Genomic DNA, 17,248 nt, shown 5'->3' with positions numbered 1-17,248 from the left:
ATCATGGAATCCTGCCTTGTGTTTATGCTCAATATAACAAAATGCTTAGAGTAAGTGAACTTTTAAAAATAAAACAAGTTCATTCTAATAAATGTATACATCTTTACATAGCAATTCTGACTTTGATGAGTTTAATCTCTGATCTAAGTTTTATTTTCATATATTTTCTTCTTACCTTTTTGGAGTATATATATAAGTTTGGTGTTCTGCCTGGGACTGGAATGCCAGCTTTAGTTAGTTTTATGAAATACTTCTGCACTCGGCTGGCAACCTAAGAAAACATGACAATCCATTGAACATAATGCCAATACATGCTATACCTGAATAGTTTTTGAGTTTTTGGCCCAATTTCAAATGCATTCATCTAAGTGTATATGCTTTCCATAAAAATTGAAGTCTCTCAAAAGCATGTTCAGAGGTCCTGAAGGACTGTCAAATTGGGATTCACTAACAAATGTTCAACAGTTATTCATTCTATTGTACACCATCATTTATTCATTTTCTACTGGATCATTCCCATCGGCAGACAAGCGTGTAATACCTGAATAGCTTTTAAAAATTAAAATGTATATGTGTATCTAAACGAATGCTAACAATTTTAAATTTATCATAAATCTAGAAATAATTTTAAACTGCCACCAAAGGTACTTAACATCCTAAAAATGATTGATTCCAAAGCTAAATACATACTTTCAACTTGTGACTACTCATGCTTATAATATAAAAACACATCTAATATCGATGAGAATGTGAAGGAGAAAAATGCTGGTTTTTTTAAAGACAAGCAGGAAATACTAACTAAGGCCATGTCACAAATCTGTTACCACAGTCTAATCAAAAAGTATATAGTTGGGTTACCAAAGAGATCAAAGAAGAAATTAAAAACTTCCTGGAAACAAATGAAAATGAAAACACAACAATCCAAAATCTATGGGACACAGTGAAAACAGTCCTGAGAGGGAAGTGCATAGCATTATAGGCCTACCTCCAAAAACAAGAAACACTGGTAATAAATTATCTAACTCTTCAAATTAAAATACGTAATTAGAAAGAGAGCAACAAGAAAAGCCCAGAGTGAGCAGAAGGAAGGAAGGAGATAATAAAGATCAGAGCAGAAATAAATGACAGAGCCCAAGAAAAAAATACAAAAAGATCAATAAAACCAAGAGCTGGTTCTCTGAAAAGATAACCAAGATTGATGAACCTCTAGCCAGGCTCACCAAGAAGCAAAGAGAGTGGACCCAAATAAACAAAATCAGAAATGAAAGAGGCAAAATAACAACAGACGCCACAGAAATACAAAGAATTGTAAAAAAAAAAAATACTATGAACAACTCTATTCCAACAAACTGGACAACCCAGAAGAAGTGGACATATTTCTAGAAAATATGACATTCCAAAACTCAATCAGGAAGAATCAAAAACCCTGAATAGGCCGATAACTAAAACTTCCAGCAAACAAAAGTCCTAGGACAGATGGCTTCACCGGGGAGTTTTACCAAACATTCAAAGAAGAACTAAAACCTATCCTACACAGGCTATTCCAAAAAATTCAAGAGGAAGGCACACTTCTAAGCTCTGTCTATGAAGCCAGCGTTACCCTAACCCCAAAACCAGAAAAAGACACCACAAAAAAAGAATTACAGGCCAAATCCCTGATGAACATAGATGCTAAAATCCTCAACAAAAGTCTAGCAAATCAGATCCAGCATTACAGAAAGATCATACACCATGACAAAATGGGATTTATTCCGGGGAAGCAAGGATGGAACAATATCCACAAATCAATAAACGTGATACACCACATAAAAATATTGAGAGATAAAAATCATAATCCTATCAATTGATGCAGAAAAAGCATTTTACAATATCCAACACCCTTTCTTGATAAAAACCCTCAGCAAAATGGAAATAGAGGGATAACACCTCAACATAATAATAACCTTACATGACAAACCTATAGCCAACATCATACTCAAGGTGTAAGAACTAAAACCATTTCACCTAAGAACAGGAACAAGACAGGGATACCAACTCTTACCACTCCTGTTCAACAGAGTACTGAAAGTGCTAGCCATAGCAACTAGACAAGAAAAAAATAAAAGGCGTCCAAATTGGAAAAGAAGTAAAACTGTCATTATTCGCAGATGACATGATATTGTACCTAGAAAACCCTAAAGACTCCACCAATAAGCTACTAGACTTAATAAATGAATTCAGCAATTTAGCAGGATACAAAATTAACACCCACAAATCTATCACTTTTTTATACACCAATAATGAATTACAAAAAGAGAAATTAAAAAAACAATCCCATCTACCATTGCAACAAAAAAATTAAGATACCTAGGAATAAACTTAACTAATGAGGTAAAAGACCTGTACTCAGAAAACTGCAGGACATTGAAAAAAGAGATAGAGGAAGACATAAACAAATGGAAGTCTACGCCGTGTTCATGGATTGGTAGAATCAACATCATTAAAATGTCTATATTGGAAAAAAACCAAGATGGCAGCATAGGTAAACACCAGAGATTGCTGCCTTGCACAACCACTTCAAAAATACAACTAAAAGACGGAACGGACATCACCCAGAACCACAGGAAGGCTGGCTGAGTGGAAATTCCACAACTAGAAGGAAAGAGAAAAGCATACCGAGACTCAGATGAGGCGCAGTGCGGAAATGAAATGCTAAGGTGCAGAGGTGTGCGCGGAGCAGGCTGGCGGCTGAGGGCGCGGTTGTCGTTTTCAATCGGGAGGGAGTCTCAGGTTCTGAGCTCCAGTTCCGGGAGAGTCTCTAGTGACCCAGACTCAAACGGGAGAAGCGGGACTGTCTGGCATAGGTCGGAACTCAAGGGCAGCTTTCTCTCCGAGGTTTGCAGCGGTTGCTGGGACACTGAGAGGCAGAGCCTCTGGGGATGGGACTGAGAGCAGCCATAACTGCTCGCCCCACCCAAGCCTTGCAAAGAGGCATTTGCAGGATAGCCTCAGGCAAAGGCTAGATTAGCACCTCCCTAGAGGACAGAAGTTCTACCACTGCAGACACAGCTGATTCTCACAGCCAGTTGGCCTGGAGGTCAAATCCCTCCCAGTATTAGCTACAACAATCAAGGCTTAACTACAACAAGACTGAGCACAAAGACCACAAGGGGGTGCACCAAGAGTGTCTACCTCAGGTAATTGGGACACTTAGCACAGAAAGCCACTCTATCGACACAGCGAAGCACAAAAAATGCCAAGACAAAGGAACAGGACACAAATGACAGAACTGGAGGAAAGCAGGTTGCTGGATACAGAATTCAAAACCACACTTTTGAGGTCTTTCAAGAGTCTTCTAGAGACTGACGATAAACTTAATGAGATGTACAAGAAATCTAATGAGACCCTCGATGTTGTGATAAAGGACCAACTAGAAATTAAGCATACACTGACTGAAATAAAGAATATTATACAGGCTCCCAACAGCAGACCAAAGGAGCGCAAGAATCAAGTCAAAGATTTGAAATGCGAAGAAGCAAAAAACACCCAACCGGAAAAGCAAAATGAAAAAAGAATCCGAAAATATGAAGATAGTGTAAGGAGCCTCTGGGACAGCTTCAAGCGTACCAACATCCGAATTATAGGGGTGCCAGAAGATGAGAAAGAGCAAGATATTGAAAACCTATTTGAAGAAATAATGACAGAAAACTTCCCCTACCTGGTGAAAGAAATAGACTTACAAGTCCAGGAAGCGCAGAGAACACCAAACAAAAGGAATCCTAAGAGGACCACACCAAGACACATCGTAATTAAAATGCCAAGAGCAAAAGACAAAGAGAGAATCTTAAAAGCAGCAAGAGAAAGAAACTCAGTTACCTACAAGGGAATACCCATACGACTGTCAGCTGATTTCTCAACAGAAACTTTGCAGGCCAGAAGGGAGTGGCAAGAAATATTCAAAGTGATGAATACCAAGAACCTACAACCAAGATTACTTTATCCAGCCCTAACCGGTTTGGCTCAGTGGATAGAGCGTCGGCCTGCAGACTCAAGGGTCCCAGGTTCGATTCCGGTCAAGGGTATGTACCTAGGATGCGGGCACATCCCCAGTAGGGGGTGTGCAGGAGGCAGCTGATCGATGTTTCTCTCTCATCGATGTTTCTAACTCTCTATCCCTTTCCATTCCTCTCTGTAAAAAATCAATAAAATATACTTAAAAAAAAAAGAGTATATCACACATGAAAAAAAAAAAGATTACTTTATCCAGCAAAGCTATCATTCAGAATTGAATGTCAGATAAAGAGCTTCACAGATAAGGAAAAGCTAAAGGAGTTCATCACCACCAAACCATTATTATATGAAATGCTTTAAGAAGAGGAAGAATAAGAAAAAGAAAAAGGTACAGATACAAATTATGAACAACAAATACACATCTACCAACAAGTGAATCTAAGAATCAAGTGAATAAATAATCTGATGAACAGAATGAACTGGTGATTATAATAGAATCAGGGACATAGAAAGGGAATGGACTGACTATTCTTGGGGGGAAAAGGGGTGTGGGAGATGCGGGAAGAGACTGGACAAAAATCGTGCACCTATGGATGAGGACAGTGGGTGGGGAGTGAGGGCGGAGGGTAGGGTGGGAACTGGGAGGAGGGGAGTTATGGGGGGGAAAAAGAGGAACAAATGTAATCTGAACAATAAAGATTTAATTTAAAAAAATAAAATAAAATAAAAAAATAAAATGTCCATATTATACAAAGCAATCTATAGATTCAATGCAAGCCCCATTAAAATACCAATGGCATATTTCACAGACCTAGAACAAACTCTCCAAAAATTCATATGGAATGAAAAAGACCCCAAATAGCTGCAGCATTCCTGAGAAAGAACAAAGTAGGAGGGATCTCAATACCAGACATCAAGCTGTATTCCAAAGCCACTGTTCTCCAAATTGCCTGTACTGGCACAAGAACAGACATATAGACCAATGGAACCAAACAGAGAACCCAGAAATCGACCCAAGCAATTATGCTCAATTAATATTTGACAGTGGAGGCAACAGCATACAATGGAATCAAGACAGTCTCTTCAATAAATGGTGCTGGGAAAACTGGACAGATATATGCAAAAATATGAAATTAGACCACCAGCTTACACCATACACAAAAATAAACTCAAAATGGATAAAGGACTTAAACATACGATGGGAAACCATAAAAATCTTAAGAGGAATCCATAGGCAGCAAAATATTAGACGTATATCATAGCAATATCTTTACCGATACAGCTCTTAGGACAGTGATGGCGAACCTATGACACGCATGTCAGAGGTGACACGTGAACTCATTTTTTTGGTTGATTTTTCTTTGTTAAATGGCATTTGAATATATAAAATAAATATCAAGAATATAAGTCTTTGTTTTACTATGGTTGCAAATATCAAAAAATTTCTATATGTGACACGGCACCAGAGTTAAGTTAGGGTTTTTCAAAATGCTGATACGCCGAACTCAAAACGTTCGCCATCACTGTCCTAGGACAATGAAAAATAAGGAGAAAATAAATAAATGGGACTACATCAAAATAAGAAGCTTCTGCACAGCAAAAGAAACCATCAACAAAACAACAAGAAAGCCCACTGCATGGGAGAACATATTTGCCAATGTTATCACCGATAAGGGTTTAATCACCAAAATTTACAGGGAACTCATACAACTTAACAAAAGGAAGATAAACAATCCAATCAAAAAATGGGCAAAGGACCTAAACAAACACTTTTCGAAAGAGGACACACAGAAGGCTGAGAGACATATGAAAACATGCTCAAAGTCACTAATCATCTGAGAGATGCAAATCAAAACAACAATGAGGTACCACCTCACACCTGTCAGAATGGCGATCATCAACAAATCAACAAACAACAAGTGCTGGAAAGGATGCGGAGAAAAAGGAACTCTCATGCACTGTTGGTGGGAATGCAGACTGGTGCAGCCACGGTGGAAAACAGCATGGAGTTTCCTCAAAAAAATTAAAAATGGAACTCCCATTTGACCCAGTAATCCCACTTCTAGGAATATATCCCAAGAAACCAGAAACACCAATCAGAAAAGATATATGCACCCCTATGTTCATAGCAGCACAACTTACAATAGCTAAGATTTGGAAACAGCCTAAGTGCCCATTAGCAGATGAGTGGATTAAAAAACTGTGGTACATCTACACAATGGAATACCACACTGCTGTAAAAAAGATGGAAGTCTTACCATTCGCAACAGCATGGATGGACATGGAGAGCATTATGCTAAGTGAAATAAGCCAGTCAGAGAAAGATAAGTATCACATAATCTTGCTCATTTGTGGATAATAATGAACAACATAAACTGATAAACAAAAACAGATCCAGAGTCAGAGAAGCATCGAACAAACTGTCAAACCTCAGAAGGAAGGCAGGGGAGGAGGGTAAGAGATTAACCAAAGGACTTGTATGCATGCATATAAGCATAACCAATGAACACAGACACTAGGAGAGTGAGGGCATGTGCTGGGGCATCAGAGTGGTCAGGGAGAGGTCAAAAGGGGAAAAAAGAGACATATGTAATACTTTAATCAATAAAGAATTTTTTTTTAAGTATATCACTGGTGCATCATCAAGCATGCAACAAACACTAAGTCCACTACATTTTTATTTTTTAGTATTATCACAAGTTTTCTCTGAAAGCAACACAAAAATATACAATGCTAATTTTTAAATCCTACATATCATTGCACTCTGTAGCTAAAACGATGCTGCAGTCTGCTGATGTCAGTCACACTATCCTTCATAAAATAAACTATCAAAAACATATCAACAATATGGGACTGTCTCCTCAATTACCTGTTTTGCTGTCCTATTGCCCAGCTCATCTGCTATCTTCTGCCAGCGTCGAGATTCCACTTCTTCAGGAGGGTATTTCAGGAGTAGCTGTTCAAGCTTTTTCTAAGACAAATCCAAGATCACATTTAAGAAAGTTTAATACTGAAATTCTAAATAAATACATCCACATTTTCATTTTAAATTATAATATTCCCTCCTCAACTTTGGAGGTTAGGCACTAGAAATCGTCATGGTAAGAAAAAGTTCCCATAAAGCAACTTAAAGAATTCACGGGGAAAACGAAATTAGAGAATAAACCTATAGAAGCCCTTATAAAGATTTTCTATTCACTTCAGTAAAAAGATAGCATGCAAAAATTAATTAATTGATATTTTACACATCTTGGTGATTTCCCCTGACCATCTTTTCTTGTAGACTACGTTTAGGTTCACCCTTATACATTTGACAAAAACATAAATTCATTTGGATTTGGACAGAAAAAGAGACTTTCCTTCCTTGGTGTGGTCCTCCATTCAAAGATTTGATTTTAATATTCTGACCTATTCCTAAGTTCTCCCATAGTAATAAATAATAAAGATGCAGAATAATCTGGATGCTTGAAGTCAAGATTCTTAAGCTTTTAATAAACTGTGAAGTTAATCCTCCTATGAGACAGAAATGTGTCTCCAACCTTACCACAAACAGTCCTAGCTGCATGCCACAGTGAAACAGAACCCTCTGACTGGCTTCATCAGCTCCCCTCTACAACAAAACAAGAGCTCAGAGGCACACTTGACTTGGCCCCAAGTTTTTCTCTCCCAAAACTGCACTACAAAAGCTTTATTCCATCCATTTCACTACCTTTTTCACTCTTCCTCCCAAAACCCAGGTTCCTTCTGTAAAAATCATCCCCAAACAGAATTTCATATTTTCTCAAAATCCAAAATTCTTGAAGATTGCAGAAAAGTATACAGAAATAAGTTTAAATATGTTAAATTCATGGTGAAGAGAGATTATAAACAATAATAAACACTTTATTCATATCTAATTTTAACTCTTTTTAACCTACACAATTTAGAAATATCTATTACCTGTTCTTCAACAGTCCACAACTGGTTAAAGGTTTCAGGTTTGGTGTCATCACACAGACGTCCTCTTATCATCTGCATATAAAACAAGGCCTTTGTCAAGCAGAAAATAACAAAGACCACCCTCTGATACAACCAAATAACGAATTATAGAACTTTTTTTATTAATTCCAAATGTTTTAGTAAATTTATTTTTTAAACATATATCACGTAATATTACACATATTACTCATTTAATCCTCACAACAACTCTAGAACATAGGTAATATTAATAATGTTTTATATAAATGGAAACTGCAGCTTGGAGACCTTAATAAATGACATCTGAATTCCCACAGCTAGTAAGTGTTAGAGTTGGATATGCAATCCAGGTTTCTCTTAACTTCAAGTTCATGTCTCTGCTATCTTCAGTGAAAAGACTGCTTGAATTTTTAGAATACAAATCAGCAAAATGTCAGAATATTTTGTCTACAATTCAAATTTCCCTACCCCAATACTGTGTACTGCTTACTTGAGGACGACTGCTTGAGCCTTCTGGGCCATCACTCAAAGGCAACATAGAGTATGAAAGGGACTCTCCATCCTTCTTAGGATCTGAAGGACTTTTTGGTCTAGCAGGTAAACCTACTAAATAAAAGACCATGTATAGGATTATTAAAGCAAGAATTTGCCAGGTATTTCTCTACTCAAAATCTTATCATGTCATTTCTTACCTTTATCAAAAACTAGCTTAACTCTCCTAGTATGTCTTTTACGATTTTTAAATTCTCTTTCAAAGTTCCCAAGACTATTGGTATATTGGTCCCATACAATCTCGGGCAATTGAACAACTCTCTGTGGATATGGAAGCCCTATATCAGCCTGGAAAAAAATAAAACAAAACAGTCTAAATTTAATTCAAGAAATTATCAACTATAGCCAAACTTCAGATGACACCAAATCCTGGGCATTTCCAGTCACTGTTGAAATCCAATAGCCAATGAAGTTAAGATAATGTAGTCTAAACATTGAATGATAAAGATGATAACAAGGAAAGGACGAATCAATTTAACAAAATATAAGCACTATTTTTAGAACTCTAAAGCTGAACTGTATAGACATATTGTACATTATCACTAACAGACTTTAAACTTAAACATAAACAGCAAAGCAAAAAAAGGTTGTTTATTTTAAATGTAGTCCATGTTCACCACTTATCCATAAAACAGTGAATTATTTTCACAATATATATTCTTACAACATGTAAGAAAATTATATCTTGAGAATCAAAATTATAGCTTTAATTTACTTGAAATTCAGTTACTTTACCAACCACCTTTAGAGAAGTCATTTGTTGTTATAATTACTATAATCAGGTGACTATGATCAATGTCTTTTAAGGGGTTTGGGACAAATATAGGTGGATGCATTTGTTGAACTCAGAATGCTACAATTAGGAAATTTTAAATTTCATTGTATGTAAAAATTCACCTTTATAAAAGTGTAAGGATTTTAGTTAATAATATGCATTTGAAGTGTTTTGTTAAGTTAATATATGTCTGCAACTTTGAAATGTATCAAAAGCATTGTATCTTATAATAAGATGGAATGATGGATTGAAGACTGATAGATATGTGATAAAGCAAAAGTAGTAAAATGATAATTGGATATGAGTGTGTTACTTATACAATACCTTCAACGTTTAAAACGATGAGGAAAACAATCAGGTCATAAATTATAAAACTGGAAGGGCAAAATCCACTTTGTGACACAAAATTCTTAATTTTTATTTTGCTTATGACATATTACATTGTCATAAATGTACCTACAAGTCTAAGGTTCAACTTTTGCAAAATTAGAGCATCTTTTAAAGTAATAATGGTAATATTAAAGAAAGCTAACAGCCATAAATGTTCCCTGCATTCTATACATTAATATATACCACAAATTTCCTAATTTCAATGAGGAGTTTCTAGATGTCCACTAAAACAAACAGATCACATGTCAACAGCTTAATGTGGTAAGCCTAAAGAGAATAGGCAAATTAAGTATACATGAGTAAACACAGAAAAACAAAAGTCAAACCCCTAAAGTAAATCCAGTATAAGCATTTCTCTCCAAGGAACATACATTTTTCATGATTATTATAGTATCTGGATTTACTATACACCTATACATTAAAATTGGTCTATATCACATCTGTTTCTGAGATAAAATGAAAAGAAATTCAGTTCTAAACCAAACCTGAAAATGGAGAACCAGCAAATACCCAGCTGCATACAACTTTAATAAATGTGCCTAACTCTATGTTCTGTCCACTTGGAAACATGAATAAAATTAAGGTTAACAAATGTTTTATCAATATTTACAACAACATCTATTTTAGCTGGATCCATTTTAAGTAATCATTGTAAGTACTATATCTTCTTGCAACAGCTAATCCTATATAATAAAAGCTTAATAATTATGCTAAGAGTCCTACCATTTGTTCGACCGTTCAACCAGTTCCTATGATGTGCACTAACCACCAGAGGGCAGACGCTCCAACCAGTAGGTTAGCTTGCTGCTGGGATCCGGCTGATTAGGACTGGGAGAGAAGGGCCAGACACTCCCTGGAGCCCTCCTGCAATCCCTCCCCGGCCCTGATGGTGCACCGGTGAGGTCCTTAGGCCTGGCCTGTGCCCTCTCACAATCTGGGACCCTTCAGGGGATGTTGGGGAGCTGGTTTTGGCCCAATCCTTGCAGGCCAGGCCGAGGGACCCACTGGTGCACGGATTGTACCGGGCCTCTAGTTGTTTAAGTGCAGAATCAATAAACATCTAAGTGGACACGCTGTAACAGGGAGAATGCAATAGAGTTCTAGAAACTTTAAAAGTTTTAACAAATCAATATATAGATTCCATATCCATTAAGATATTCAGTGTTCTTAAAGCACATAAAGAAATGTTTGTCAAGTAAATATTATAGCTGGAAAAATCAAAATAATAAAGTAATACATCTAAATGAAACAAAGTCTTCAGGGCCATTCCCTTAATACTTGGTAGATCACTTTTGTGATTCATTAAAAACGGGGAACTAATAACTACACTAAAATTGTCATACTGGTTTGGCTCAGTGGATAGAGCATCTGCCTGCAGACTTAAGGGTCGCAGGTTCGATTCTGGCCAAGGGCACATGCCCAGGTTGCAGGCTTGATCCCCAGTAGGGGGCGTGCAGGAGGCAGCCAATCAATTCTCTTTCATCATTGATGTTTCTATTGTTCTCCCCCTCCCCTTTCCTCTCTGAAATCAAGAAAGAAATATATTTAAATCAAGAATAGTTCAAAACTTTGGAAAACATAAAAAAATATTGTCATACTATACCTACACAAGCTAGGTTTTTGCTTAAGGTGAAGAAGCGAATTCTTTTTGATAGTTTTCAGTTTTAATCTTGTCACACAATGCTAATTAATATTATTGAACAATTACTGATCCCTAATTTAAGACACATACTATGTCATAAACGCACATCTAGATTATCTCCACATTTTTATATTATAGCCCTGGCCAGTGTTGCTCAGTAGTTAGTGTTGATCCACACACCGAAGCATCATGGGTTCGATTTCCGATCAAAGGCAGGACCTGGGTTGCAGGTTCAATCCCCACGACCTGCTCAGGGGTAACCAATCGATGTGTCTCTCTCACTTCAATGTTTCTCCCCACCCGCTTCCACCCTCTCTAAAATTCAACAGAAAAACTATCCTCAGATAGTTTTAAAATAATAATAATAAAATAAAAATTAAAAGGTTATTATAAAAATTTGAATCATTTTCATATGGTTACCTGTTAAATACGAAAGTTCAGTTTTAAGGAAAACAGAAAATTATAAAAAATTCTATACTAAAAATAAAGGACACTTCAAAATTAAGTAAAATTTATACCGCTACTTCACTGACTTGGCAATCATAATATTAAAGACATTTAAAAGAGAGTTTTTGTTTTTATCATCATTGTTTTCTATCTCACTATCTTGAGTTACAAAAGTAAATTGAAACTAAAGACATTAATAAATCCTGAAGGTTTTTTAGTGTTTTGGTTTTTCTGGTGGTGGTGTTGCTGTTTTTAGCTAATCCTGAAATTAGGAAAGCAGAAGAAGGAAAACACTCTAAAAAGGGGAAAGTAACACGAAAAGATCATAAAACTGGCTAGGGAACAGGACATCAAGTTCCTATATGAACATCTAAATAAAGTTCCTAGCTATTTTCAGAAAGGCAATGTCCTGCCTTCTAGTATGGTTAATTACAGAAAGAGAAAAAATTAAACATTTTTAAAGTATATACCGTATAAAAAAACACAAGCTTTTACCAAATAAATCTTAAAAAGAGTGCTTAATATATACCTTCTTCTGGAGTTTCTCCACAAATCCAATGGGATTTTTTAGTGCTTCTTTCTGGTGTCTGCTTAAACTTTCAAGATCCTGGACTGCTTGAGAACGTTGAGCCTCGAGTACAGCAATCGTCTGCAATAGTCTCTGATAACTATAGAGACAAAGAAAAATACCTTACTAAAACTTTCTAATAACAACAATAAACAAAAACTGACTTCAAGCCATAATCTACTATTAAGTCACAGTCTTTTTAAAGTTACCTGAAAGAGTTTAGTAAAACATATTACTGGGAATAAATAAGGTCTTCCTGAGTTACGAAGTACCTAGTCAGAAAATACCAGAGAAAGCAAAGCCTTATTCCTCCCTTAAAAAATGTATTTGATTGATTTTGAGAGAGAGAGCAAGGGAGAGAGGAAAGGAGGAGAAAGAGACATCCATTTGTTGTTCCACATATCCACGCATTCACTGGTTGATTCTTGTACGTGCCCTGACGGGGGACTGAACCTGTAACTTTGGCCTTTGGTGTATGAGAACATGCTCTAACAGAGCTACCCAGCTGGGGCCTTCCCCATGTTTTAATTCTTGAAGCTGAATAAGTACAGGCAATAAGAAAGTATCTTGACTTTCCAACAAAGTCATCAAGAAACTGCTACACTAAAAAAAATTAAAACCATAAGATTTCAGCACTAGGAGGGATCACCAAATTTAGCCCCTCTGTTGTACTCTACTGGAATAAGGAATCTGAGGTACATTTTCTTGCTCAAAATTACAGAAAACTGTCACATAATTCAACATGATATTGTGTGTCATGCTTCTCATTTGCTCTACTACACTGTTCTACAGGAAGTTAACTTTCATCTCGATTTTTAAGTATTGAATATTTTTAAAGAAAGTAGGCCATTAAGATTTTTTACTTCCCTGCCTACAAAAGTCCATTTAGCACAGCTAACAAATTTACCCACACAAATCTACTTACTACCTGTCATTATACTGAAATCTCACTATGATACATGTATACTAATTAATTTCCTCCCTCCCCCTCTCTCTCCCTCTAGTTCAAATTGTCTTGCTTTTCTGATTAAGGTCTAATTTCACATATAAATACACATATGTAAACATGTTGACCCAAAACCCTGAATACTCAAATATATTTTGCAAAAAGAATCACGAACAGGGGGGTAGGGGAGGCCAGGGGAAGGTCAATTGGGGGGGAGGAGGAAGGAGACATATGTACTACTATCTGTAATACTTTAAACAATAAAATAAAATTTTAAAAAATAAACCAACTCTGTAGAGCTTGCAGAGGTTTTGATTACAAAAAAAAAAAAAAAAAGAATCAAGAACAAGTCACTCTAAGTTTGCTTCAAAATAAGTGGTTAAGCCCTAGCTGGTTTGGCTCAGTGGACAGAGCATCGGCCTTCAGACTAAAGGTCCCCGGTTCGATTAGGGTCAAGGGCACATGCCCGAGTTGCAGGCTCAAGGCAGTAGGGGGCATGCAGGAGGCAGCCGATCAATTATTCTCTCTCATCATTGATGTTTCTCTCTCTCTCTCTCCCTCTCCCTTCCTCTCTGAAATCAATAACAATATATTTAAAAAACAATAAGTGGTTAAGTCCTTAAAGCATTAATGACGCACAATTTTTTAAATTAAATCTTTATTGTTCAGATTATTATAGTTGTTCCTCTTTTTTCCCCCATAGCTCCCCTCCACCCTGTTCACACCCCACCCTCTGCCCTTACCCCCCCCCACTGTCCTCATCCATAGGTGTACAATTTTTGTCCAGTCTCTTCCCACACCCCCCACACCCCTTTCCCCCGAGAATTGTCAGTCCACTCCCTTTCTATGCCCCTGATTCTATTATATTCACCCATTTATTCTGTTCATCAGATTTTTTATTCACTTGATTTTTAGATTCACTTGTTGATAGATATGTACTTGTTCATAATTTTTATCTTTACCTTTTTCTTCTTCTTCCTCTTCTTAAAGAATACCTTTCAGCATTTCATATAATACTGGTTTGGTGGTGATGAACTAACTCCTTTAGCTTTTTCATATCTGTGAAGCTCTTTATCTGACCTTCAATTCTGAATGATAGCTTTGCTGGATAAAGTAATCTTGGTTGTAGGTTCTTGGTATTCATCACTTTGAATATTTCTTGCCACTCCCTTCTGGCTGGCATAGTTTCTGTTGAGAAATCAGCTGACAATTGTATGGGTACTCCCTTGTAGGTAACTGACTTTTTTTCCTCTTGCTGCTTTAAAGATTCTTTGTCTTTTGCTCTTGGCATTTTATTTATGCTATGTCTTGGTGTGGTCCTCTTTGGATTCCTTTTGATTGGGGTTCTTTGCACTTCCTGGACTTGTAAGTCTATTTCTTTCACCAGGTAGGGGAAGTTTTCTGTCATTATTTCTTCAAATAGGTTTTCAATATCTTGCTCTCTCTCTTCTTCTGGGACCCCTATAATTCGGATATTGGTTCCCTTGAAGTTGTCCCAGAGGCTCCTTACACTATCTTCATATTTTTGGATTTTTTCTTTTCTGGTTGGGTGTTTTCTACTTCTTCGTATTTCAAATCTTGACTTGATTCTTGCAGTCCTCTAGTCTGCTGTTGGATCTCTGCATAATATCCTTTATTTCAGTCAGTGTATGCTTAATTTCTAGTTGGTCCTTTTTCATATCGTCGGGGGTCTCACTAGATTTATTGAGGGTTTCACTAAATTATTGGCGGTTTCTAGAAAATTCTTGAAAAACGTTATAACCGTAGTTTTGAACTCTATATCCATTAGTTTACTTTCCTCCATTTCTGTCATTTGTAAGCTGTTTCTTTGTCTCCACATTTTGGCTGCTTCCCTGTGTTGATAGGGTGGCTTTCTGTGCTAGGTGTTCTATAGGGCCCAGTAGCTCAGCCTCCCCAATTACCTGAGGTGGACACTCTTGGTGCACCCCTTTGTGGGCTGTGTGCATAGTCTTCTAGTAGTTAAGCCATGATTGTAGTTGGTATCACTGGAAGGAATTGACCTCCTCCAGGCCAATTGGCTGTGAGAATCAGCTGTGTCTATGGTGGGAGACACCCTTAGATGAGTGGAAATTAGATGAGTGGAGCACTCTCCAGACAGAAGTGCTGGAGACACCCTTATGGGGCAGGACTTACTTCAGTGGGGCTTTGGTGCTCACTGAGTCTGCCCCCTGAGTGTGTCCCTCATGGATCTGAGGAGTTGTAATCTGGATGGTCCCCCTCTGACCACTGGGAACACTGGCTCTTGGATCACTAAGGAGGAGCTACAGAGATCCGCAGATTCCTCTTCTTTCTTTGGGGTTTGAAGGTGCACACGAGGCCCAGATGTGAAGCAATGCAAACTGCTGTGGGGCCTTGGGCCTTCTTTTGGATGTTCTGGGTCTCTCTGACCCAGCTGCAGATTGTTAGGTAATTTTAGATTGCAAAGGGCCAGGCCATTCATATGCAAAAGCCTCTACAAACAGTTTGGGTGGGGCAGGGTCTCAGGGAATCAACAGGGCGGAGCAAACAGCTATGGTTGATCCTCAGCCCTGCCCTAAGCGGCCCCTGGTCTTAGTGTCCCTCAGTAATCGCTGCAAGCACCTCTGAGAGAAAGCCGCCCTCGAATTCCGACTGATGCCACACAGTCGAGTTTCTCCCCATATGAGTCTGGGTCCCCAGAGACTAGCCCGGAACTGGAGTTCAGAGCAGGAGCCTGTGTCTCCCTCCCGATTGAAAAAGACAGCTGCGTCCTCAGTTGCGAGCCCTTTCCGCGTGCACCTCCGTACCTCTGCATTTTACTTCCACAGCTCCTCTGAGTCTCAGTGTGCTTTTCTCTTTCCTTCTAGTTATAGAATTTCCACTCATCCAGCCTTCCTGTGGTTCTGGATGATGTCCGTTTTGTCCTTTAGCTGTATTTTTGAAGTGGTAGTGCAAGGCGGCAATTTCAGGTATTTACCTATGCCGCCATCTTGGTTTCTCAATGACGCACAGTTTTTTATGGCCACAACTAAATTTCATTCTGTTTCCCACTACTGTAAGCTCCATAATGGCAAACACATCTTAAAAGTCCACTAATTGTTAATCCAGTGTGCAGCACACTCCCCAGCATATAGATTTGCAATAAATGTTTTTTAAACATTTCGTGCACGAGGGGGTAGGGGTCCCTCAGCCCAGCCTGAACCCTCTCCAATCAGGGACCGCCTGGGGAATGTCCACAGGGATTGGGCCTAAACCGGCAATCGGACATCCCTCTCACAATCCGGGACCACTGGCTCTTAACTGCTTGCCTGCCTGCCTGCCTGCCTGCCTGCCTGCCTGCCTGATCACCCCTAACCGCCTCTGCCTGCCAGCCTGATCACCCCTAACTGCTCCCCTGCTGGCCTGATTGCCCCCAACTACCCTCCCCTGCCAGCCTGATCACCCCAACTGCCCTCCCCTGCAGGCCTGATCAGCCCTAACTGCCCTCCCCCGCCGGCCTGATCACCCTTAACCGCCTCTGCCTCGGCCCCTGCCACTGTGGCTTTGTCTTGAAGGACGTCTGGAAGATGTCCAGTATAATTAGCATATTACCCTTTTATTAGTATAGATCTGTGGTCGGCAAGTTGCGGCTCACGAGCCACATGTGGCTCTTTGGCCCCTTGAGTGTGGCTCTTCCACAAAATACCACATGCGGGCGTGCACGTACAGTGCGATTGAAACTTCGTGGCCCATGCGCAGAAGTCGGTATTTTGTGGAAGAGCCACATTCAAGGGGCCAAAGAGCCGCATGTGGCTAGCGAGCCGCAGTTTGCTGACCACTGGTATAGATATACCAGAGGCCCGGTGCACAAAATTCATGCTCTCGGGTGGGGGTCCCTCAGCCCGGACTGCGTGAGGGCACCGGCCAGGCGGAGGGACCCCACTGGTGTAGGATTGGGGCCAGGGAGAGACGCAGGAGGTTGGCCAGCCAGGGAAGGACCACAGGAGGGCTCCAGGGCATGTC

General features: G+C 38.8%; 1 protein-coding gene across 7 annotated transcripts in view; it reads right to left on the bottom strand.

Moving 5' to 3' along the window:
• The window catches only part of ZZZ3 (zinc finger ZZ-type containing 3), a 125,729-nt gene that overhangs the window by 15,880 nt on the left and 92,601 nt on the right, over positions 1-17,248 (bottom strand). For 2 of the 7 annotated variants that reach the window (XM_059689143.1, XM_059689144.1), the window contains 6 exons: positions 12,283-12,421; positions 8,640-8,787; positions 8,438-8,553; positions 7,930-8,019; positions 6,860-6,961; positions 176-271 (listed from right to left, as the gene is read on the bottom strand). In XM_059689143.1, the coding sequence (XP_059545126.1) occupies positions 176-271; positions 6,860-6,961; positions 7,930-8,019; positions 8,438-8,553; positions 8,640-8,787; positions 12,283-12,421 (691 nt within the window). The remainder of the gene's footprint in view (positions 1-175; positions 272-6,859; positions 6,962-7,929; positions 8,020-8,437; positions 8,554-8,639; positions 8,788-12,282; positions 12,422-17,248) is intronic. The other 5 variants (XM_059689146.1, XM_059689145.1, XM_059689148.1 and 2 more) reach the window with 5 other exon arrangements.

The sequence above is a fragment of the Myotis daubentonii genome, chromosome 3 (assembly GCF_963259705.1).
Source record: "Myotis daubentonii chromosome 3, mMyoDau2.1, whole genome shotgun sequence".
Classification (NCBI taxonomy): domain Eukaryota; kingdom Metazoa; phylum Chordata; class Mammalia; order Chiroptera; family Vespertilionidae; genus Myotis; species Myotis daubentonii.
This window is presented reverse-complemented; position numbering and strand designations above follow the sequence as displayed.